Source organism: Geotrypetes seraphini, chromosome 3 (genome assembly GCF_902459505.1).
Source record: "Geotrypetes seraphini chromosome 3, aGeoSer1.1, whole genome shotgun sequence".
Lineage (NCBI taxonomy): Eukaryota > Metazoa > Chordata > Amphibia > Gymnophiona > Dermophiidae > Geotrypetes > Geotrypetes seraphini.
In genome coordinates this window covers 298,843,587-298,867,787 of record NC_047086.1, presented here as the reverse complement: position 1 = coordinate 298,867,787, position 24,201 = coordinate 298,843,587, and the positions used below count along the sequence as shown (strand labels likewise).

At 41.0% G+C, this 24,201-nt stretch overlaps 1 protein-coding gene across 2 annotated transcripts in view; it reads left to right on the top strand.

The window, feature by feature from the left end:
- Window positions 1-16,383, top strand: part of RGS7 (regulator of G protein signaling 7) — a 495,704-nt gene extending 479,321 nt beyond the window's left edge. For both annotated transcript variants that reach the window (XM_033939445.1, XM_033939446.1), the window contains exons 14-16: window positions 686-872; window positions 8,007-8,096; window positions 15,756-16,383. In XM_033939445.1, coding sequence (XP_033795336.1) covers window positions 686-872; window positions 8,007-8,096; window positions 15,756-15,791 — 313 coding nt within the window. In that variant the 3' untranslated portion in view covers window positions 15,792-16,383. The remainder of the gene's footprint in view (window positions 1-685; window positions 873-8,006; window positions 8,097-15,755) is intronic.
- Window positions 16,384-24,201: the final 7,818 nt, after the last annotated feature.

Sequence of the window (24,201 nt, the reverse complement as noted above, 5' to 3'; positions counted from 1 at the left end):
AACATGACCTGGCATTGAATATCCAGAGATAATGCCAGTGATGACTAACAAAAATTGCTCATTTCCAATGGGTGTATTGATGTTCTACTGCTCACTAGAGTATGTAAGATGTTGCCTTTTCCTAGGTGCACTCTTGTTGTGCGATGTGTTGATTGTTACTAAAAATCATGTTTTTAATATAGATGAGGAGAGTGTCAAAAAATGATGGGCCCCGGGTGTCACATATGCTAGGTATGCCACTGTGTGCCGGGTTACTCGGTGGGGTTTAACCAGGCAGAAGCCTCTCATGCCTGGTTAAACTCTTTTGACTATAGACCCCTGGATCTCTAAAGCCTAGTTTGATATGAGCCGCCATGTTTTAGACATACTGGAGTCTCTTTGTTGCTTATGCTCAATAAAGAATTTTTACCTGATTTTGTTGTGGCTGTGAAAAATAGCTATTTAAAAGCAACCATCAAAAGTTACATATACATGAACATTTCATAGGACATAGGAAAAATTATAGTCCATAAAAGGGAGCATCAGTCAAAAATTTGGGCCAGTCTAAAAATATGTCCAAGTCCCCAAATATCTGGATTTTGGGTGGATAAATTCAAAGCATATATTCTTTTTATGCTGTGAAGTAAAAGATTGATAAATATGCCCTGAAGTGTAATACTTTACCTGTTTCAAAAATTTGCCTTAGGTTCTGGATGGCAGTAGAAGACTTGAAGAAGAGGCCGATGCGTGAAGTTCCCAGTCGTGTTCAGGAAATTTGGCAGGAATTTCTTGCCCCAGGGGCCCCCAGTGCCATTAATCTAGATTCAAAAAGCTATGACAAAACTACCCAGAATGTGAAAGATCCAGGAAGGTATACATTTGAAGATGCTCAGGTTAGTTAGTATATTGTACTTACTGTCACCCATTCTTTCTTTTTTTCCAATTCTTTATTCATTTTAAAAAAACAATTACAATAACTGTAACATGATTTATATCATTTTAAACTCCAATACAACACTTAAATATTCTGTTAAAATCCATATCAGAATTTATCCCCCTTCCCCCCTAATCAATTACATTCTTTAAATTCAAGAAAACCTACCATAAACCACATTTCAATATACCTTATTTAATATTCAAACCATAAAAACCCCTCCCCCATCTTGGATGTGCATTTTTAAGGGAAAGTATCATATTCAGTCATTACAATATTTTGTTAATGGCTCCTAAATCTCCTGAAATTTTCTAAAATTCCTCTGCTGTGTGGCTATTATCCTTTCCATTTTATAAATGTGACATAAAGAGTTCCACCAGAAACTGTAATTAAGTCTCTTCCAATTTTTCCAATTACTCGTAATCTGTTGTATGGCAACCCCTGAAGAAAGAAACAGGGGAAAAAACAACACCACAACCACAAATATGCAACAACCAAAGTGGAATTGTCCAAAAATGAATGATGTGCACTAAAGAATTGTCCTACAGTTCATCTGGTGAAATGATGATCTTTATTGTTCAAACATCAAATTGACAAATTGACTCGACATGCGCATGTTTCGGCCATCAGGCTTGCCTCAGGAGTCTTGAAAGTCACTAATGAAGATATACGAGGTGTACTATCACGCGAATGAATTTAACCACAGATCAATCAAAGAGGAGTGTAATCTGCTTTAAGCGTACAAATAGACGTGGTTAAATTCATTCGAGTGTTAGTACACCTCATATATCTTCATTAGTGTCTTTCAAGACTCCTGAGGCAGGCCTGATGGCCGAAACATGCGCATGTCGAGTCAATTTGTCAATTTGATGTTTGAACAATAAAGATCATCATTTCACTAGATGAATTGGAGGACAATTCTTTAGTGCACATCATTCATTTTTGGACAATTCCACTTTGGGTATGGCAACCCCTGTCTTAATAAGTAAAAGCCTGTTATTCTTAGATGATATTTGGCTCTTAGTCCTCATTGACATGCCAAACAGCACAGTATCATACGATAATGCCACTGGATTTTCCAACATACAATTTATTTGACCTCATATTGATTTCCAAAAAGCAAGAATCAATGGACAATAGAATAATAAATGATCTAATGTCCCAGCTTCGAGATGATAGTGCCAGCATCTATTTGACTTAGAGCTATCTAACTTCTGTAAACGAACTGGGGTCCAAAATGCTCTATGCAACAGAAAAAAACAGGTTTGTCTCATAGACACTGTACTGTCACCCATTCTTAACAGAAATGTTTCTTTTTTTATCCCAGTGGGGAATTTTGCATTACTTATTTAGGAGAGAGGGAAAGAGATGAAGTACTTATTTTTGTAAAGGGATTGGGATCGGGGCCGGAAGGAAGGGATGGAGAATCCTGTGAGACAAGGAGCTGTTTCAGAGATGCTAAGGTTGAACCATCCCAAAGAGTGAGATTTAACACACTAAAGAGTAAGATTGAAGGCCAAAGAGTGAGATTTTTCAGACACTACATCCAGAGTATAAATCTAGAATGCTTTTAGTATTGCTTTGCAAATGAATCAAGACATCATTACATGATATTAGCTTTTCTTTGGAATCTCTGAAAAAAAAAACACCACAAAGTGAAGAGCAGTTTGGGTACATTTTTTGAGCTGAAAATTGTCTTCTGCATAGGCAGCGGAACACTTTTGTTTGAGGGACTGAGGGGCTCTGCCCTGTGCCCCGGTGGAGTCCTGAGGCATGACCTCTCACCAGCTCCCAACTCCCCCATTCACTTCCTCCCAGTGCTGTACTTTTAAATCTTCGGGCAGCCGCCATGCAGCGTCAATGAACAGGCCTGCCCCGGAGGTAGAATAAAGGGTTCCCGGGCAGGCCTGATCATTGAGGCTGTGTGACAGCTGCCTGAAGATTTAAAAGTATAGCGCCGGGAGGAGGTGGGTAGGGGAGTAGAGCCATAACTAACCAGTGATTGCCAATCCTTGGGGAGGCCGTGGCACCTGTGGCCTCCCCCGTTCTTATGCTTATGTCTTCCACCCAGTAGTTAAAAGTACAGTATGTACTTCAGCTTCATAGCACATGTACTTGTATTAAAGGGAAAAGGGACAGGACAAGGGAAAGCAGTAGGCAGGAAAGTGTGCTCAGATTTCTTCCTAGTGGTTGGACCATTTGGTTTATTTCTCTAAAGTTTCCCTCTCATGAAAGCAGTGATCAAGATCAGTGTTCTGTCATTGAAGCTACGATGAGTGAAAAATAGGGTTCAAAGAGTGTCAGAGTGAGAAAGCTTTCAAATGAGAGTGGCGCCCTCCTAATGAGCAGGAGACTTGTCATCTCTACTGTTTTCATTTTTGACAAAGGAGAAAGGGATGGAAGCAAATGGGTGTTGGGAGGAGGTCAGGAAGTGCATTTGCTTTCTTCCCCACACTGTATTTTTTAGCCATTCACTACTGCCTGTTACTGCTGCTTTTCCTCTCCACACAAGCATTCTGTTGGATAATGCAAAAAGTTAATTTGCAAGCCCCTTCCTCCTTGGAGAAATTCCTCCCTACACTATTCAAGAGGCCAAAAGGTATTTGCCTCAGACAGTCTTTGTTTATTTGATGAGCAAGAAAGAGAGAAGAAGTCTTGCTGTTGTAAAATATTCTTGACTTTCATATAACAGATCAAGGTAAGAAAGGACAAGATGTCCACTATTTGGGGCAGTTTTCTTGAGATTCACGAATCAAAGGAAAAGCATGGAAACCACGGGACAATTTATTGGATGACTGCAAAAGTCAGGGTGAAATGGAAGGAAGAGGTGAAGGACATTATTTTATACTATTTCCAAAGCCAAGAGGGAGGGTAGCTGAAGACATTTAGATCTGCTATTGTAGCATCTAAAGTTGGCTAGCTATATGCCAGGCTAAATCCCATCCCAGGCCTGCCTGCAATTTGACTGTCATCTCAAGAAAATAGTAAGATCGTGGGGGTCTAAATTTAAGATAGTGATTACAGTGAAATTTTCAAAAAAGTCGCTTTAGCTAATTAAGGACTCCTTTTACTAAACAGCAGTAGAGGTTTCTACCTTGGGCCAGCGAATTAAATGCTCCTATGCTCATAGGAAATCTATGAGTGTCAGAGCATTTAACTTGCTGGCCCACGCTAGAAACCTCTATTGCCATTTTGTAAGTCCAGTGTAAGTCTGTACTCATATCTTTGACTCATATCTTTGAATATTGACCTCAAAGTGAGAGCACTCATTGACTTCAACTTTGAAGGTACCTATAGACTTTGCATCAGTGCAGGCATTTTGAAAATATCTTCCTTACAGGACAATCTCGCAATTCCATTTAAAGCCTTCCTCCTTTCACTACTCGCAATATACCTGAAAAGTCTTGTCACCATTCTATATCTTTTTAGCCATTTGTTCTTCCACTAGATCCTTTACCAGCATTATTTCTCTCTTCACTTCATTCAGCTTTATCTGGTAATCTATTCTATGTTCCTCATCCTGCATTCTTTTATATTTCATGAATGCCACATCATTTGCTTTTATTTTGTCAGCTACTTTTTTGTTTTAAATTTTTTATTCATTTTCATACATCCACAAGTGTAACATAGAAATTTAAAACGATCTCATAAAACATACACTTGAATTCCTTTCATGTACCACTGTAAATACAATATATTATTCTGTATCAGTTTCCTTTTTCAATTGTTCCTTATTCTCTTATTCTTGTTAACCTTCCTTATATAAAGATCTGTTGCTAATTCTATAGCTCCCTTCAGTTTGAACCACAGATCCTCTACTATGTCCTATGCCCATTCTTCAGGTATTCTCTCATTTTAATAAAGTCAACATGCTTAAAATCCAGGATTTTGAGGTTTGTGAGGTTTGTGAGGTTTTGAGGTTTGTATTCCACTTTAGCCTTTACAATTCTAGAGACTGTCCTTTCAAAAAGATATAAACAGGATGGAGTCAGTCCAGAGGAAGGCAATTAAATGGTTGTTGATCTATGTCATACAGTGTACAGGGACAGACTTGAAGATCTCAATACTTTGGAGGAAAGGCGTGAGAGGAGAGATATGATAGAGACATTTAAATACATTTGTGGTATAAATACCTATGTGGTATCAATTGAAAAGAGACTCCAGAGTGAGAGGGCATAGAATGATGTTAAGAGGTGATAGGCTCAGGAGTAATCTAAGGAAATACATTTTTACTGAAAGGATGGTAGATTTGTAGAATAATCTCCCAGTAGAGGTGGTGGAGACAAAGACTATATCTGAATTCAAGAATGTGTGGGACAAGCACGTAGGATCTCTTAGAGACTAGAGGAGATAGTGGATGCTGCGGATGGGCAGACTGGATGGGCCAATTGGCCTTTATCTGCCATCATGTTTCTATGTTTCTATCAAACCATACAGTGTGATTGGCCAGGTGGGCACCTACCTTGATGTTGGACACACCTCAATTCATGCGCACAAGATCTAAGAAATAACATAAGAACATAAGCAGTACCTCTGCTGGGTCAGACCAGAAGTCCATCATGCCAGCAATCCACTCATGCAGCGGCTATTCAGGTCCAGAACCTGTATAGTAATCCTCTATCTATACCCTTCTATCTCCTTTTCCTTCAGGAAATCATCTAATCCCTTCTTGAACCCCAATACCGTACTCTGTCCTATTACACCCTCTCGAAGCGCATTCCAGGTGTCCACCACCCTTTGGGTGAATAAGAACTTCCTAGCATTGGTTCTGAATCTGTCCCCTCTTAATTTTTCAGAATGCCCTCTCGTTCTTGTAGTTTTCGAAAGTTTGAAGAATCTGTCCCTCTCTACTTTCTCTCTAATGTTACGCTTCCCTTTGTAGGTTCCATTACCATTTGTCTCAGCAGTAAACTTTAGTTTTAGTCTTGGTTTATATTGTAAACCACCTAGACATAATGGCAGGATATCAAATGTATAATAAACTTGAAATTTAAAATACATCTACATTCTTTCTACATCTGATGCCACAGACAGGACCTTCCAATCCACATCCAGCAGGTTGAAATCCCTCAACGATAGCAGAAAGATCTGTGGCTCAACTGGTAGAGCTACTGCCTCTGCACCCAGAGGTTATAAGATCAAATCCCAGTGCAGCTATTTGTGACCCTGGGCAAGTCACCTAATCCTCCAGACTCACCACTTTGAATGTCAGCTTTGAGTTCCAAAACCCTCCCCTATTTTCCCAACTTTTGGATATCTATGATCAAAAATATGTCTCTGTGTGTCAGAGGTCTGTAGATAACACCCAAATGGATGTATATTCCATCTTCTTTTTCTAAGACAATCCATATTGCTTCTTCCTTTCCCCAGAACCCCTGCATCTCAGCTGCTTTAATGTTTCTCACATATAAAGCTACCCCTCCACCTTTATGACCAGCTCTATCTTTCCTAAATAGGGTATAACCTGTTATGTTTGCATCCCATTCATGGAAGTCATGGAACCACTTCTCTGTGATAGAAACAATATCCAAATCTGCCTGCAACATCAGGGCTTGCAAATCATGAACTTTGTTAAGCAGACTGCAAGCATTTGTGCACATAACTTTCAAGTTACAGTTGTCTCTCTCACCCTCTGTTTATTCTTCTGTTTAATTTTCCCATTTGCCATTTTGCTAATAAGTGATTTGCTGAGATGGTTTATTTTCTTTTTCAATCAATTCAAAAGTCCTACTCCTGATTCTCTATATTCCTTCTTTGCACATGAGAAGCTACTGTTTAAATATAGTTTGAACAGGATGACTAATCAGTTCATGGGAACTTCCTCATAATATCATAAGGAATTCACATGGGTATATCCACAGCGCATGAGCGTGAAAGCGCCCTACAGGATTTTACCCACAAACATTGCTATCGTTCGCTTGCTTATGGTTTTGGTGGGAGTGACTTATAGAGTTCATCCACATCTGTTTAGAACTCAAACCTTCTAGTTTAAAAGCCTAGAAATGTATTGCTTGTATTTCTTCGCAAGTATTCTTTTTCCTGTATCAGAAAGATGTAGGCCATTGTAGCAAAACAGCCTTTTGTTTTTCCAAGTTTTGCCCTATCCTTCTGTGTAATTATAACTTTTTTTTTGGCACCAGGGTTTTAGCCACATATTGACGTTTTCTGTATTTTGTAGTCTTTCTTCATCATTTCCATAGCCAGGCAGTGTTTCAGAAAAGGCTACAGTCCTTACTAAGGACCTAAACCCTTCCCCAGCTTCTGGAAAGCTCTCTGTACTACTGCCATGTAATTCACTCCCACTTTTGTTCCCACATGTATTACAACATCACTTTTAGAATCTTAACTCTCTTCTCTAATCATTTCCAATATTTGGTTTGAATTCTTTCTGGTTGAGGAGCCTGGAATGCATACGACTTTGTTGGAGCCCACAGAGTCCCCTTCCAATGTAATGCTTCGAATAATGGAATCCCCTTCCAGCAAGAACTTTGGGTTTTGAGATATTTTGTCTGTTTATTAGTAGTACTTAAGTTCTAGTTCTTAAGTATCATAATCTATTGCTGCAAATGAATTTTGTAGGGGAATCACTTGGTAAAATGGATGTCTCTGTATGACCAGTTGCAATCTACCAGAACATACTGTAAGACTGGTGGGAGGCAGTCCTAGTGAGAGGGTTTTAACGGTGTCTGCACTTATACTCACATTTCATTAAATATGATAAATTTGTGTGTCTCAAAGCAGATGTAAATGGGATGGGAGTACTATTGGTGGAGTAATTTTTAAAGGGTACATATGCATATACTTTCTTTTAAAAAAAACTTAATGGTGTAAATTCCAATAGCTATATCATATTCTGAAATACAGAATTCACACGTTACTAGAAGGTCTACACAGAGTGCATCTACCCAAAGTGCGTCTTTGTGTGTAATTTACCTAAGGTTTCTAAATTTTACTCTTATCATTTAACTATAAGAATACTCTCTGTCCCCTGTTGATTTTGCAATGTTATAATTGTTAATATACTGTGTAAATGTGATCTGATGGTTTTTAGTTTTATCAAATTAATTGCCAAAGGATGTTTTTGTTTTTCAAGGAGCATATTTACAAATTGATGAAAAGTGATTCCTATCCTCGTTTTATACGATCCAGTGCCTATCAGGAGCTGCTACAGGCAAAGAAAAAGGTATTGAGCAAGGGTGCTGTCTATTCTACATATCTCTGATTGATGCTCATTTTTCTTTCTCTAGTGCCTGGCCTACTGGGTTGGTAGAAGGGTGCAGATTAAGTTATCCATCCATGTAAACTCTCATATGCTATCATGTCATACCTTCCATAGTTATTTTGCATGTAAGCATGGTTATAAAGGACCTTCGTGAGTCTGTGAACTCTTAGGCACTCCTGTGCATATTGGTGCTTTGATTGCTGCTTCAGGCCAATACCTGATGAGCTCAGAGCAGAGGTACAGCAGTGGCAGGCAGCAGCGGTGGCATCAACTACATTGGTAGCAGCAGGAGGAGAATTGACCAAATCTCTAATATGGCAGGGCCAGCGTTACAGGTAAGAGTGCTTGATTTGCACAATTCTTGGCATCCTGCAAAGGTCGGCAACAGTAACCCCCACCCCCATCCTACCTACCATGCTCACCAGGTTGCACTGGCCTCGAGGCCAAGTACTGTTTAGTGGTGTTAAAAATTGCTAACTCAACATTTTAATATTATACCGACCATTCTAGAAAGGCATAAATGAACAAACAATCTTTTTTTTCAAAAAAGGGGAAGATGTAGCTTTAAACGATATGAAATGAAGTTGTAAGGAGATAATTTAAGAAGAACATCGGGAAATATTTTCTCACAGAAACAGTGACGGATGCCTGGAATGTCCTAGTGGAGGGAGTGAAGACAAAAGTAGTGATGGAATTCCAAAAAGGCATGAAAATAAATAGAGAATCCAAATGTACAGTAGCAAGAGGATGGAATTAAAGTAAAACTTAATAACTTTTGTACTTTAAAAAAAAAAAGGCATAAAGAGGCAATGAGCAACAAGTTCATCCCAAAATGGAAGGAATAGAGAAACCAACCAGCATAGAGTGGTAGGTACAACTCTAGCCACTTTACTAGGCAGACAAGATGGACAATATTGGTCTTTATTTGCTCTCATTTACTATGCTACTTTGTTAATATCTGATGCCTATCTTTTATTGAAACTAGGCAAAGCAATGTTAAAAAATAATTGGAGAAAGTGGGGAGCCCTGAGGAACCCCACATTATATCTCTCATGATATTGAGTAATCACCCACCCATTTCTTTTGGTGTGATATTTTTTCAGAAATCCTTTGAACCAAGACATAATGCAACTGGAAATGCCTATTACACTTAATAGATGGAGTAGCAAATCATGATCTAGAAGATCAAAAACTGCAGACAAATCAAACTATAATATCACTTGATTGATGACCTAATGCTGATTGCAGTCTTATGTCAGATAATAGTGCTCCCAACAAAGTTTCCGTTCTGAAATCTTTCTGAAATGTGGATTGAGTGTCAAAGAGAATAGCCAACCTCGCCTATTTAAAGCCTGTGCCCCCCGCCAACCTTCCCAACCATGCCCCTGACTCTCTAACCCCAGTCCCGATACTTTACTGCAACGCCAGATCCGTATGTAACAAGACCCAAATTATGAAAGATCTCCTCACAGATTCTGATCCTGGATTCTTCTGTATCACAGAGTCCTGGATCAAAAAAGATGATTATTTTACACAAAACGAGATTTGCCCCCAGGGCTACCAAGGCCTCTTTTCTCCTAGACTAAACCGAAAAGGAGGCGGATTGGCACTCCTCTACAAATCTTTCTTCAATGTTGAACTTCTCGAAAAAGGCAGCCACCACTCACTAGAATATATGCTAGCCTCAATCAATGATGAGCTCCATCTACACCCACTAGGTATCTTATTACTCTATCGCCCACCCACCCCCTGGAGCAATTCCTCCGAACTTGTTTACGAGACCATATCTAACGCATTCCTTAAGTTCCAAAGACTACTGATCATCGGAGATATCAATCTCCACCTTGATGACACCTCCAGCAAAGATGCATCCGATTTCAATAATTTCCTCATCTCTCTCGGCCTCTCCCTCCCTGCCCCCTCTCCAACCCATGAAAAAGGCCACACACTAGACCTCATCAGCTTCCTCGATCTCACGGATTACAAAACTTCAACCGATGACATCCGTTGGGACCACGTTCCCTGGTCCGACCACTACCTAGGAACCTTCTGTCTCCCCATCTTCATGTCTCACCTTGGAACCTCTCCTCAGCCCTCTAAGTCCATTACTTTCCGCAAGAAAATTTCAAGTGATCAGTTCTGGTCCAAATTTCTTGACACTCTCTCATCCAATCCTAAACCATCAGATTCTGCAACCAACTGGCACAATTGGACCACTCTCTCAGAATCCACCTACCAATCTCTCGCCCCGCTGTCCACCAAAACCATCTCCTACTCCCGTAAGGCCCCCTGGTACCTCCCACAACACAGGATGCTAAAACAAAAATGTCGATCCCTGGAACGCATCTGGAAAAAATCTAAATCCCCCGCAGATAAACAAATCTGGAGAGTCAACATTAAACTCTACAACAATACACTCAAAAGAGCTAGGAAAAATTTCTATGGTGACAAGATCTCCAGTTCAAAAAACCAGAACAGTATGCTGTTCAATATCTGGCGCTCCTTAACTCCCAACACCAACCCTTCTATACCTCCCTCCTCCCCATCAGTGGACCTACTAGCAAACTTTTTCAATGAAAAGGTCACCGCCTTGAGAAGCTCCTTCCCTCCCATAGTCTCCTACAATCCTCTGGTGCCCGCCTCCCCCGATCCTACTACAAAGGTCCCCACCCCCGTCCCAGTCAACAGATCCTGGACTACCTTTGAGCAAGTATCCGATTCGCAGGTCCTCAAACTCTGCCTGAAACTGAAATCCTGTAACTGCACCTTGGATCCATTCCCATCCTATCTATTTGAGAAAATACCCACACAGGCCATCTCTTCTCTCACCATACTCATAAATTCTGCCCTATCATCGGGCCTCTTCTCCCCTGAAATGGGACGCATTGCACTGACCCCTCTACTGAAGAAAGCTGACCTAGACCCCTCCTCCCATCCAATTATCGCCCAATAGCAAACATTCCGCTCCTAACCAAATTGCTAGAGTCCATCGTCTCCTCCCAACTCTCAGCCTACCTGGAAAGATTCTCTGTCCTCCTACCCTATCAATACGGCTTCAGACCCAACTTCAGTACCGAAACCCTCCTGGCCTCCCTAATCTCGAAGATCCAACAATTTCACTCTCACAAAAAATTTGCTGTTCTCCTTCAATTCGACCTCTCTGCCGCCTTTGACGTTGTCCACCATGACATTCTAATCTTCCTACTCTCCGAGATAGGCATTAGTTCTACAGTCCTTGACTGGTTCTCGAACTTCTTACGTTCTCGCTCTTACACCGTCACCAAACATGGTTCCTCTTCCTCCCCATGGAAACCGACTTGTGGAGTCCCACAAGGCTCCCCCCTTTCTCCCATCCTCTTCAACATTTATATGTCCTCCCTGAATCTTCTCCACCTATCCCCCCTAGAAACACTCTACACTTACGCCGACGATATCCTGGTCCTCATCGAGACCGACGCGAACCTCACCAATCTCGCAGCTAACATTTCTTCTTGCATAACCAAACTTCAATCCTGGGCTCACACTGTACAAATGAAATTGAACGAGTCCAAAACTAAACTACTTTGGCTCGGCCCTAAACTTGATCAATTACCCACTTCCATCCCACTGCCCACAGGCTCCTCTCTACAGCTGGAATTCTCTAGCAAAGTTCTGGGCATCACCATAGATTCATCATTATCCTTCAACGACCACCTCAACTCCCTGATAAAAAAATGCTTTTGCAGCCTTCACATGCTGAGGAAAGTGAGATCCTGCTTCCACCAAAAACACTTTGCCGTCCTCGTACAATCCATTATCCTCTCCAGATTGGATTATTGCAATTCCATTTACCTAAGCTTAACAAAGAAAAGCCTCCACAGACTCCAACTAATCCAGAACACCGCGGCCAAACTTATCTTCTCAAAAAGTAAATTTGACCATGTCACACCGCTCCTATCCAAACTCCACTGGCTTCCCGTTATTTCCAGGGTCTACTTTAAATGTGCCTGCCTAACCTTCAAGATCCTCCATGGTATCCTTCCTCCTTTTATCCCTCTATCCTGGAATTCCTCAAATCCAACCTCCACTAGATCCACTCAAAAATTAAAACTATCCTACCCCTCCTTAAAAGGCATCTCCCTTGTTGGTAAACTTGGCTCTTCCCTCCCTTTCAGAATCACTCAGCTCTGGAACAGTCTCCCTTCCCCTCTCTGCAATTTGAGCCCCCTTCTACCATTCCGTAAGCATCTGAAGACCTGGCTCTTCTCCAGAACGTAACCCCGTCCCGCTCCTGGCACTCTCACACCAACCTCTCTTCTCTCATACTTATATAATTCCACTGGAGTTCCGTTCCTTCCCTAACCATGTAAACCGTGTCGAGCTCCATCTGCGGAGATGATGCGGTATATAAACCCAAGATTTAGATTAGATTAGATTAGGTTATGAGTTTATATAATCACTCAGTTGAGTAGTAAGAATACTTTCAGTGATTTTAGTAAACAAAGGGATGCTGGCGATTGCCTTAAATTGAGAGTTCAGAATGATCTAAAGAGGAATCTATGGGTTTAGGTGTTAAAACTATTTTTTCCCAATAATAAGAAAACTGATAATATTGAATTAGTTCAGATAATACCTTGGATGTACTGAAGAATACAAGTATGAGAGACAGACATCTAATGAACAATGTGATTTGGAAAGATATCAGTATCCTATGTTGTAAGGAATTGATCCCAAATTCAATCGGCAGGAGCAGATAAAGGACCAAATTCAAAGGTAATATGATACCAGAAATGTTAATTGAATTTATTAACTTATTGCTCCTCAACTTTGAGATTTTTTATTCAAAAGGCCAGCTAGATTGTGGATGGTAATAGTGTCTTCACTAAATAAGTTTGGAGTGAGCAGGGACTTAACCTGAGTAATATCATAAATCTTAAAAAAGTTGCTAAGGTATAGTGCTTCCTCTCCTAGCTGATGGGAATAGTATTCCTTCTTTGAAAAAGTCATTTGAATCTTATAAGCATTCCAAATTCTTTCCAGGTCAATTTTAGATCAGCATCTTGACTTTTTCTCCACTGACATTCAAGTCACCTACATTCTCTTTTCATGCTAAGCAATGATTCATTAAACTATGAATTGATATTTCTCTTGGAAAGTGGGCATAAGGTCTGTGGGGCAATTTGGTCTAAATATTCTATTACCAGAGAATTCCAGTCCTTAGCAGGAACCTGATTGTTAATCTAAATAAGGCAGCAAAGGAATTACACCTTGCCAGAACAAGTCCAGAAGAATTATGCTTCTTGATAGAAAGAGGGGAATAAGTTTTATTAGACTCCATTTTCACCCTCCAGTTCAGAGGCAAGACTAAAGGAGGACATTGAATTCCCAAAGAGCTAAAACAAGATGAAGCTAACACTGTAGAACAGGGGTGTCAAACTCAATCACATTAAGGGGCCGAAATCCAAAACACAGGCTAAGTCATGGGCCAGACCCCGCCCAATCTCCACCCCAGACCCCGCCCCCATAATAGTACTAATTGTAACACCATTTTTTCCATTCATTTTTCATATATACATACACATGCAATATAATCTTATTAACACAATGGTTAACCTCAAAATTAAACTACACAAGCACACTATATGCTTCTCAACATTCATTCCTATCGGAACACAGATAATCCCTATGCAAATACGGGACCACAAACTAAAAGTACTAATATATACAAACAAAACCCTAAGATTCAAGAATCTGCATGAAGTACAACCACCAGAGAAAAAGAAACAAATGTATTTCTTCCTGAGCAGTGCAAAATATCGACAGATTAAAATTCTCAAAATTGACACAATTCAAACACTAAATTGAAAATAAAATCATTCCCCCTACCTTTGTTGTCTTCCTCTCTCCATGCTGTGCCTCTCTCCAGCGAGTGTCTTACCTTCTAGCCAGCTCCCATCTGCCCGTTTTATGTAGTCCGCGGTCCGATGCCCCTGGTGTTATCTTGTAGCCGGCTCCCTCCTCACTGCTGCACAGAGCCGCACTCCTCGCATGTCCTGCGCCTGAACCGGGCGTCGCAACATTGGAGGGAATGCTTCTGGATGAGGCGCGGGATGCTGCACATGGCTTTGTGCACACTGCGGCAGTGAGGAGGAGGGAGCCGGCAACAAGATAACACTGGGGGCGTTGGACCGCGGGCCACATGAAACAGCCAGGCGAGCCGGATTCAGCCCGCGAGCCTTGAGTTTAACACCTGTACTGTAGAAGTTGTAAAAATGAAAGCTCAGTTCCATCAGGAAGTCATTAAAGTTACAAACCACAGGATTGTTTAGGTCATCTAAATGTAAGTTGACGTTCCCCAATAATAAACAATTTTCAAATCTTAATGCACTTGAAAAATTAAGGACATATAAAGGTTCTTTACAAGACAAACAATTTCTAGGAGGCCTATATGCCAAAATACAACCTTGTACCGGTAATCATGTGAGCAACTGGAAGGACTGGACTTCTCATAAAATGCAGCTTGTCTCTCATACAAAATCACTGTACTCTGTCCCTGACAGGTTTCACACTTCTAGGATTACCATATGGCTTCAGAAAAAGGAGGTCAGATTGAGACATCCAGGTTTTGCTTCCATTGCTTTCAATGAAAACAAATCATTTTTCTTACCTTTGTTGCCTGGTGATTTTAAAGACAGAGACAAGAAAAATGGAAAACCAACGAGTCTGCAGTGAAGATACAGTGAACCGAAGACAAAGAAAAAAACTGCGGACAGATGTACAAGATGCAGACAAAGTTGGTTTGTTTGGTTTTTTTCAGTCTTTTTTTTTTAAAAAAAGTTCTTTGTTTTGCTCTCGGTTTGAGTTTGGAACTTCTGGTGGACAACCCTCAGTGTGGTGAAGAAGTTTCCCAGGAAGTGCAAGAGGAAGGTGATGCTACACATGATCACCTGCCACTATCTGTCAGCTGTGTCAGCACATTTTCATCGCTTACATACACAGCTGACAGATCAGGCATATTTGTTGTGTGTCCTTTGAAACCACCATTTTATGGGACCCCTGAAGAAGACGTGTTGATCAAAAAACAGACCGTGATGGGACCCATATTCTGTATAAAGTGGTTTATTTGTACACAACAATGTGTTTGTTTAAAATAAACCTTGCCTGCATCATGTACATCTGTCCGCAGTTTTTTTCTTTGTCTTTGATTTTAAAGACAGAACAAAATGATTAGAAAAATAAAATCACTAGGCAACAAAGGTGAGAAAATAATTTAATTTCATTAACTTTTGCTATCTATATTTGTCATTGTATGAGTATAGAAGGAAATGAGAGAGAGGACACTATATGTGATTAAAAATTTTAATTGCAATTAATCGATGTGCAGCCCTAATGAAGATGGGTTTGCCGCATCAATAATTCCACTGTAGTCAATGAACTGCTGAGGTAGGATATGTTATAGCATGAGAAGCTCTAAGAGCTTTTTAGTAGGTGCTTGATTTTGATTTATGTCAGCATCAATAGTAAATATTTTTGTTTTAACAATATACTGATCTAAAATGATGTAAAATACAGCTTCATTTAAATGAGGCAACCGGCTAGATTTTTAGTTAATGTCTATTTTCTATTCTTACTATTTTTTAGGGTAAATCACAGACATCAAAGAGGTTGACCAGCTGAAGTCCCAATGAAAGAACGACCTTGTAGCATGGGAGCAGTGCATATTGTGGCTCATTGATTGCCTAAACTCAGAGGACAGTAGACCAGTTGTTGCATGAGCAAGGACCCAAATTGTTTTCTTCTGTGTATACCAATGCATAACAGACTGGTGAACTCAGTCTTCTGATGCCTCCATCCCAAAAGATAACTGTTAACATCGTCCTCCATATCAGCTGGATTTCTGTGTCTCATATTCTCCTGCAAAATGAAGTACAGTGCAAGACGAGAAAAGCTTCTGCTATAAACTGTTTAGTACAAAACACTTATCAGTCGCAAAATGGAAAAAAATATAAAAGAAAATATGCATAAATTTGGTATATTCCATCACATATATTGCACAATAAATTAGCACAGATTGTTTCATTTCATGATGTATTCATATTCAGAAACACGTACCTGTCTGTTGTATGTATATTCTCTGTTAATGTTTTCTTGCATTTATTTTTATACCACTCCTTTTAATCAAAAATGTATTAAAGTTGATCCTTTCTCTGTAAATTGTGTATCTTGTTTATATGGTTGTTTTATCTTTCATTAAAAGATACAGAATCTCTTTGCTTTGGTAACGTTGGACTCACAAGTTGAATTTGGAAGATGAACTATATAGTTGAATTAGTCCTCTGCATGTTTAATGTTTAACAAAGAAGGTGACTGGTTGGTGCTCAATTTCTTTTATTAGATAATATGACACTGACTCAACACGATCGTGTTTCAGCCAAAAAAGGCCTGCCTCAGGAGTCTGATTGTGTGAACTGAGGAGAAGGATATTGAGGAGTCACAAATGTGTGATACTTTTAGTCTTTATTAAGACTCTTAGGGCCTCTTCTAGCAAACTGCACTAGCAGTTTTTAGCGTAGAGAGCAGCGCTGAATGGCCCGCGTGGCTCCCGATGTTCACGGAGTTCCTATGAGCATCGGGAGCAGCACTGGCCATTCAGCGCGGCTCCCCCGCACTAAAAACTGCTATTGCAGTTTGATAGAAGAGGTCCATAGTTTGCCTGTCAACAAAAGAATAACAATATAATTAGTTGAAGTAAATCAAAGGATCATGTGCTTGCCTTGTAACTAACATACCATTTGTAACCACTATATGTTGGTTACAAGGCAAGCACATGATCTTTTGATTTACTTCAACTAATTATATGAAAGCTTTGAGTGGGTTTCCAATGGTAATGAGTTCCAAAGTGTTGGTACAGTCATGAAGAATGCCGAGTGTCTCATAGAAACTAATTTTGCCATATGAATACTGCAGCCAAACTGATCTTCTCAAAACGCAAGTCTGACTATGCCTCCCCACTCCTTGCCAAACTTCATTGGCTCCCAATAATCTCCAGAATCCATTTCAAATGTTCCTGCCTGGCTTTCAAGATCATTCACGGAATCCTGCCTCCTCTTATCCCACTGTCTTTCAACTCCTCCAGTCCCGACTCCTCCAGAACTGCCCAAAGGCTTAAACTAGCCTTCCCCTCTCCACGCGGCATCCACTATTCAGGCAAACTGGGAAAATCCCTTCTCTTCAAAATCACAGGTCTTTGGAACGACCCCACCACCCCCGCTGCGGAACCTGAGCTCCCTTCAGTTATTCCGCAAACAACTGAAAACCTGGCTTTTCAGCAAATTGTAGCTCTATCCTTCCCCCCTTTCTCTCCCCCCTTCTACACATAAGTTCATGTAATCCTTTTTCTTCTTCTCTACCCACTATTTTAAGTTCTTGTAAACCGTGTCGAGCTCCATTCTCATGGAGATGATGCGGTATATAAATTTAAGGTTTAGATTAGATTAGATTAGATATGAACCGGGGAATTAGTAGCTGATGAACTGAGAATGATTGAAGTGAATGAGAGGGTCTGTATGGAATAATAGTGTTTGCCAAGTATTGAGTTAGGCCAAAATGAAGAGCTTTGAAGGTGTCAATATCTTATGGTGAATACGGTATTTGATTGTATTCACCATAAGATACTGACAGTCACCTTCAAAGTTCTTCCTTTTAGCATAGTTTTAATTCAGACTTCTAAGAAGGCTATGATAACTTACACAAAGCCACTATATTGTAATCCTAATATCAACAAACAAAAGTGGGGACAGGCCAATATTCTTACAAATTCAAACCAGGTTTATTAAAAGACCTGAAGCCATATTTTGGCAGCAAAAGCCTCCTACCTCAGGAGTCAAAATATCTCTATAAATAGTGTGGTTAGGGGCAGAGAATAGACATAGTAGACTTAGGCATCCAAGATAGGTGTCGGTAAATTAGGCCAGGTAAAACCTGGCCTAATATACCGGTACCTACCTCTAGGACACCTAGTGATGCCTAAGTCTGCTTAGGTGCCACTAGGCATGATTCTATAAAGGACACCTAGTGGTTGATTGACAACTGCACGGACCAGCGCATAAAAGTTAGGCACAGTTAAGAAGCTGTTTATGGAATTAGGCCTACAATGCACTATCCAAGTGGGCAAGATTGAACTTAACAAATTTGCAGTGTTTGAGGAACTTTTCAGCCAACTATTTAAGAGCCACAATGGATGACTTAGGGGCCACGTGTTGGAGACCACTGACTTACAGAATACTGTAAATTACAAATCCCTACTGCATTACTACACCCACAGTTACACCAGTTGGTGTAACTATTAGCATGAACATGTTAGATGTGCTGATACTGGCTTATATTAGTACTAGTTTTTAAGCCCATTACATTAACGGGTGCTAGAATAGATGTGTCTGTCTGTCTGTGTTTCTTTATCTCTCTCTCCTTGGCCGCTGTCTGTGTCCTTCTGTTCCCTCCCCAGAGCAAAGCTGTCTGCCCCAGCATACCCCTCCCTCCAAAGCAGCCCCCTTTCCCTCTCCCTAACTGTCTCTCCATGGCCCTCTTCTGTCTTCCCCCCAGAGCAAAACTGTTTGCCCTAAGCACACCCCTCCCCCCAAAGCAGCCTCCTTTCCCTCTCCCTGTCTCTCCATGGCCCCTTCTGTCTTCCCCCAGAGCAAAGCTGTCTGTTCCCAACACACCTCCCACCCAAAGCAGCCCCCTTTCCTTCTCCCTATCTCTCCATGGCCCCTTCTGTCTCCCCCCAGCACACCCCTCCCCCAAAGCATCCCCCTTTCCCTATCCCTGTCTCTCCATGGCCACTTCTGTCTTCCCCCCAGAGCAAAACTGTCTGTCCCCAGCACACCTCCCCCCAAAGCAGCCCCCTTTCCCTCTCCCTGTCTCTCCATGGCCCCTTCTGTCTTACCCCAGAGCAAAACTGTGTCCCCAGCACACCTCCCCCCAAAGCAGCCCCTTTCCCTATCTCTCCATGGCCCCTTCTGTCTCCCCTCAGCACAACCCTCCCCCCAAAGCAGCTCCCTTTCCCTCTCCCTCTGGCCCCCTGTATTGATCCCCCTGCTTACCCTCCCTCCATCCCGGCATCTTCTGGCTTGCTCCTCTTCAAAGCAGGCTGCGATCATGGTGGCCGGCCCCAGCGAACCTCGCAGGCCGCTCCCCAACCCAGAAGCACGCTCCCTCCCGACGCGATCCTGTGCGTCAGAGGGAACGTGCTACCGAGGCCGGAAAGTGGCCCGCGAGGCCTGCCAAAGCCGGCCACGATCGCAGGCTGCCCCGAAGAAGAGGATCAGCGGCAGCAGCAGCGGTGAGCGAAGGCGGGAGGAGGCTTGCTTCGGGTTGGTGAGTGAGGGCAGGAGGAGGGGAGTGGCCAGAGTGATCCCTGGCCGGGTTCTAAAATGGAACAGGGCCACAGATCACACACCACAGCAGCAGGGATCACGCTTTTTTAAAAGCGCATGCGCCGCTAACGTTTTATTATATAGGATTCTTTAACAGCACCTGTATGTTATTATAAGATACATTCCTATCCTATATTCTCAAGGTATCTAAATTGAGGGGCACAGATATAGAATTTTCCCTTTCATGACCCTTTGTGTTTCATAAACTGTTCATATTAAAAACAATTTTCAAAAACTATTTACCTAGATAAATTTTCTACCTTGTCTACAGATACAAATACAATATGCATATTAACAGCACTCAGATGGGCTAAAAAACGGAGTTCGGTCATGGAGTCAATAGCATGTATAGTTTAGCCCTATTCAAAGCTACTTGTACTATTTTGCAGTGAAAAAGTATTTACATTTTCTATAGAAATTTGCTGCAAATGCAAATGAACTTGTGGTTCTTTGAATCTACAGCAAATTTTCTTTTATTGGATCTTCAATTAACTTAAGAAACAGCAAAAGCATTTTAACAATCTAGCCTTATTTAAGCAAGGGATTAATAGTATATACATACAAAAGGAAACACCCTAAATGTAATTCCTAAAGACCATTGATAAAAGAAGGAAAACTTAATTGGTAGAAAATTTCCACGCACAATTTCACTTGAGTTCACTTGAGCATAGTGGGTAAGAACTCTGTATGTTCTGAGCTATACAAACACAAAGTAAAATCTTTAAAAAAAAAATGACCCTTTTGGTGCTGGTGGCAGTGTCCTATCAGCACCCCCTCCCATCCCTTGAATGTCTGGTGCGTAAGTATATCTTACTAATTTCCCTATCTTGTAAGAGACCCAAATGTAAACCAATCTGATCCCAAAATGAGGCACTATCCCTTTAAGTCCAATTTATAGCAGTAAAAAAGGATCAAAGCCCTTGATGGGATCCTATCACCACCCATCCCAGGCTTCCCCCATTGTAGTAATGAATACTTTCAGAATTCCAGAAGATAATAGCCATGCTAGTATGAAGAACCAAAAATTAAAGAGGTTGGTGAAATAGATAGATAATTGCAGCAATTTTTGTAACCAGAAGAGAGGTAAAACAGAATTTGATTTGTATGAAGACGTTACTTACACATTTTTAAAGACTGATGTGCAAAATATAGAACAATTCATATTGAATTATAATTTTGAAGTTTTGTATAGATTTATTCCTGATGTAATCATATTGGCAAGAAATATAGTCCTCTTGCCCCGGAGGCACCCCGACTCCACGACAGCATCAGGGCAAGAGGGAGCCCAAGCCCTCTTGCCCTGCGATCCCCAACCCCCTCCCCCCCCCGCCGAGTCCGATGGGGCCAGGAGGGAGCCCAAGCCCTCCTGGCCCGGTGATCTCCAACCCCCCCCCCCCCACGATCCAGCCAGGAGGGAGCTCAAGCCCTCCTAGCCCGGCGACACCCCCTAACCCCCACCCCCCTACTAAAATACGGGACTGGCTCCTCCTTCGCCTAAAAGCCCTTGTTTTGGGCGTTTGGGACTTAGGCTCTTTGTAGGTTGATTTCATGGTGTAAGTTTAGACGTAGTGGTGGTCTGGGCGTTTAAACAGCTGAACGTAGAGGCAGGTCATTATAAAAAAAAACCTCCTTTTGGACTTTTTTTTTTATAATGGACATTTTCCCTGCTTCTATTTTCAACATTTAAGACCTTAGGCCAAAAGTGGACTTAGGCGTTTTTTTAATTATGCCCCTCCACATATATAAGAATAACAGCCATAAAGACCATCAAAGAACATGTCAAGACAGTACAAGATACAGAATGCAATCCAATCCAATAGGGAGGCTTGCTACTCATTCCAACCCCCAACCCCCATCTTAATACTGTCAAACATCAAAATCAACATCTCCCAGGTACAAATCCCTCCCCTTACTTAACCCCCCAATTTCTTGAGCCGTGGGGATCACAGAAGTACCCATCAGCAATGACACACATAATAGATAAGTATTTCACATATCCAATTCATTCATGATCAAGCTTCTAGCCCTAAGAGGTAAGGATGGTATGTACGGCTCCCAGGTCTGCATAAACAGTCTTTTTCGGCAAGGAGCAGGGCAAGCCTCCTGAACCTCATAGGTCAACAATAGATGAAATTGATTTCTCTGAGACCAGAACCAGGTGGAGTGTCCTTCCATCCAGTAATGTAAAATACATTTATGAATGGTTATTTTTATTAAACCTTTTGCACTTACTGGTTGCTTTTTTTTTTTTCCTTTTTGCTATGAATGGTCCTTGCTGCAGTTAATAGTTGAAACATAGAAACACAATGGCAGATAAAGGCCAAATGGATCATCCAGTCTGCCCATCTGCAGCATCTACTTCTCTCACTAAGAGATCCCACTGCCTGTCCCACTTGCTTGTTAAATTCCACCCCTCCCCAATAAGAGCTTTGCCCAAGATAATAAGGAGCTGTTATGGGATTTGAACTGGGTTGCCTTGGTTCTCAGCCCACTGATCTAACCATTATGCTACTTCTAATTTTTCTGCAAAAACAAAAGAGACCAATAGATTGGCTCTGTTAGCTTCTTCTAACGAAGACTCTTCTAACATAGCTGTTACACCTAGGCTATCAGGGCATGAGAGAATTTTCTCTAATGCAATTCCACATTCCCTCTTTGATCTGGTAGTTAGTACAACTAAAGAGCCAGAGCACTACTTTCCAGGAGATATAATACAACTATTAACTATTTCTTCAAAATCATCTTTGTTGTTCAGATTTACAATGCACAAGGTCTTTATCTTATATCAAGTTAACATTCATTTACTTAGCCTTCAACAAACCCTGCTTGAGAGTCCTAATCCTAGTAGTCACCCCAATAAACTGGAACTCTGCTTTGGGGGATAACATTTCCATATTCATGAGAATTAAATAAATATCCTTTGTACAGGTACTGATAGAATAATTCAGTCTCACCAGCGCAGTACAAACAGAATCCAGGATGATGGTAGATGGCTTCATCAGGTGCAGAAGGAGCCCATCAGATCACTCCTCAACTGACCAACTATTACTTTTTACACTTCCAGTCTAAATGGTAGGTGCTCCAACTACTATTGTTGTTCCAGTGTGTTGGATCTCAGTTGCACCAGTAGATGGTCCTCCCAACATGGCCCACCTAGTAACCTCATCAATCTGTGCCTTCAACGCTGTAGTTCTGGAGCAAAATTCAAGCTGTTGCATATAGATCGACTACAGGGAGGAAAATGACATCATTCAAAGAGATGAATCCTCCTTCCCTCTGCCTCATAATGGGACCCTCACACAGAGAGGGTCCCATTCCCCACCCCCAAGGAATGTCGATACAAAAAATTCCTTGATAGGACACTATCCTTCCAGGCAGGCATCTGGAACAACACATTAAGCGCCCTCTTGAACGCCCCGTCATATCAATCCTTCAGAAAATCTCTGAAATCCTACTTATTCAACAAGTTTACCTGATCCTTCAAAACCCATCCTCCCCACCTACATTCCCAACATGCACCCCCTCCTACCCGCGTACCCCCTCCTAGCCGTGCACCTCCTCTAATCCAACTCTGTAAGCCACGATACCTGCGGTATCCATTCTGTATTTCTACTTTACCGTATACCATTTTGAACTGAATAGGTATGACGGGATATAAATAAAGCTATTATTACTATTGCATACCTTCCCTACTTCTCAGTACACTGCTCTGACAAAGGCCACTCCACTCAAAGAAGCATTTATACAATCACCCATGTCCACTAACAAGTTGCTACTGATGCCACTCCCAGAACAAGGATCTTCAGTTTTCTGTATGCTTTTTCTCAAGAGGAGAAGTATTGGAGGAAAGATATGAATTAAAATTTTTGGGAGTAAGGGAGAGAAAGAGTGAATTTAAATCTAGGTTGATATGAGGGCACATAGTAGGGATCCACAAATATATGCTTGATAAAGGCCCCAACTAGCTTTAATCCAGTCATTAAAGATATTCATCCTTGTCATTAGAATATAATGAGCCAGCCCATTTGTACAAAATGCCCCCTTCATTTTCAAGGGCAATAAAGGAAATTAATAAAAAACAAAACAAAAACACAGCAGGACTCAGAGCCTGTGACTATCGTGCTGCCATCTTGACTCCGTCCTCTCCCCACATTAGAACTTTTTTTTCTGTATAGAAATCAATTGTAAAAGCATTAATTTGTAGGTTAATGTTCATTAAATCAGTTTTAGGCACATTACAGTTTTAAGGTGTATTAAAGAACCAAACATGAAAAAAAGAAAAAAGTATTGTAAAGATTAATTTAAAATTGTTTCCCTTATATTTATCAATTTAAGGTGCAGGGAGGGGGGGATTTTATTATTACATGTTTTATATGATAATGGAATATATGGGAAGGAGGGTTGGGATAGGGGAGGGGATAAGTATTTATGAAATGTATCAATGATTGTTTGTAAGTGATGTATTTATTGTTAATGTGAATGAGTATATTTTAACACAATGTAATCTTGAAAATGAATAAAGAATATAAAAAAAAAAAAAAAAGAACCAAACATGCACTCACAAATACACATTCCTAATGTGCAGACTTTCAACACATTCATTATGTTGTTAACTTTCCAAGCAGGTGTTATTTGAGTCAAGGGTGAATAGC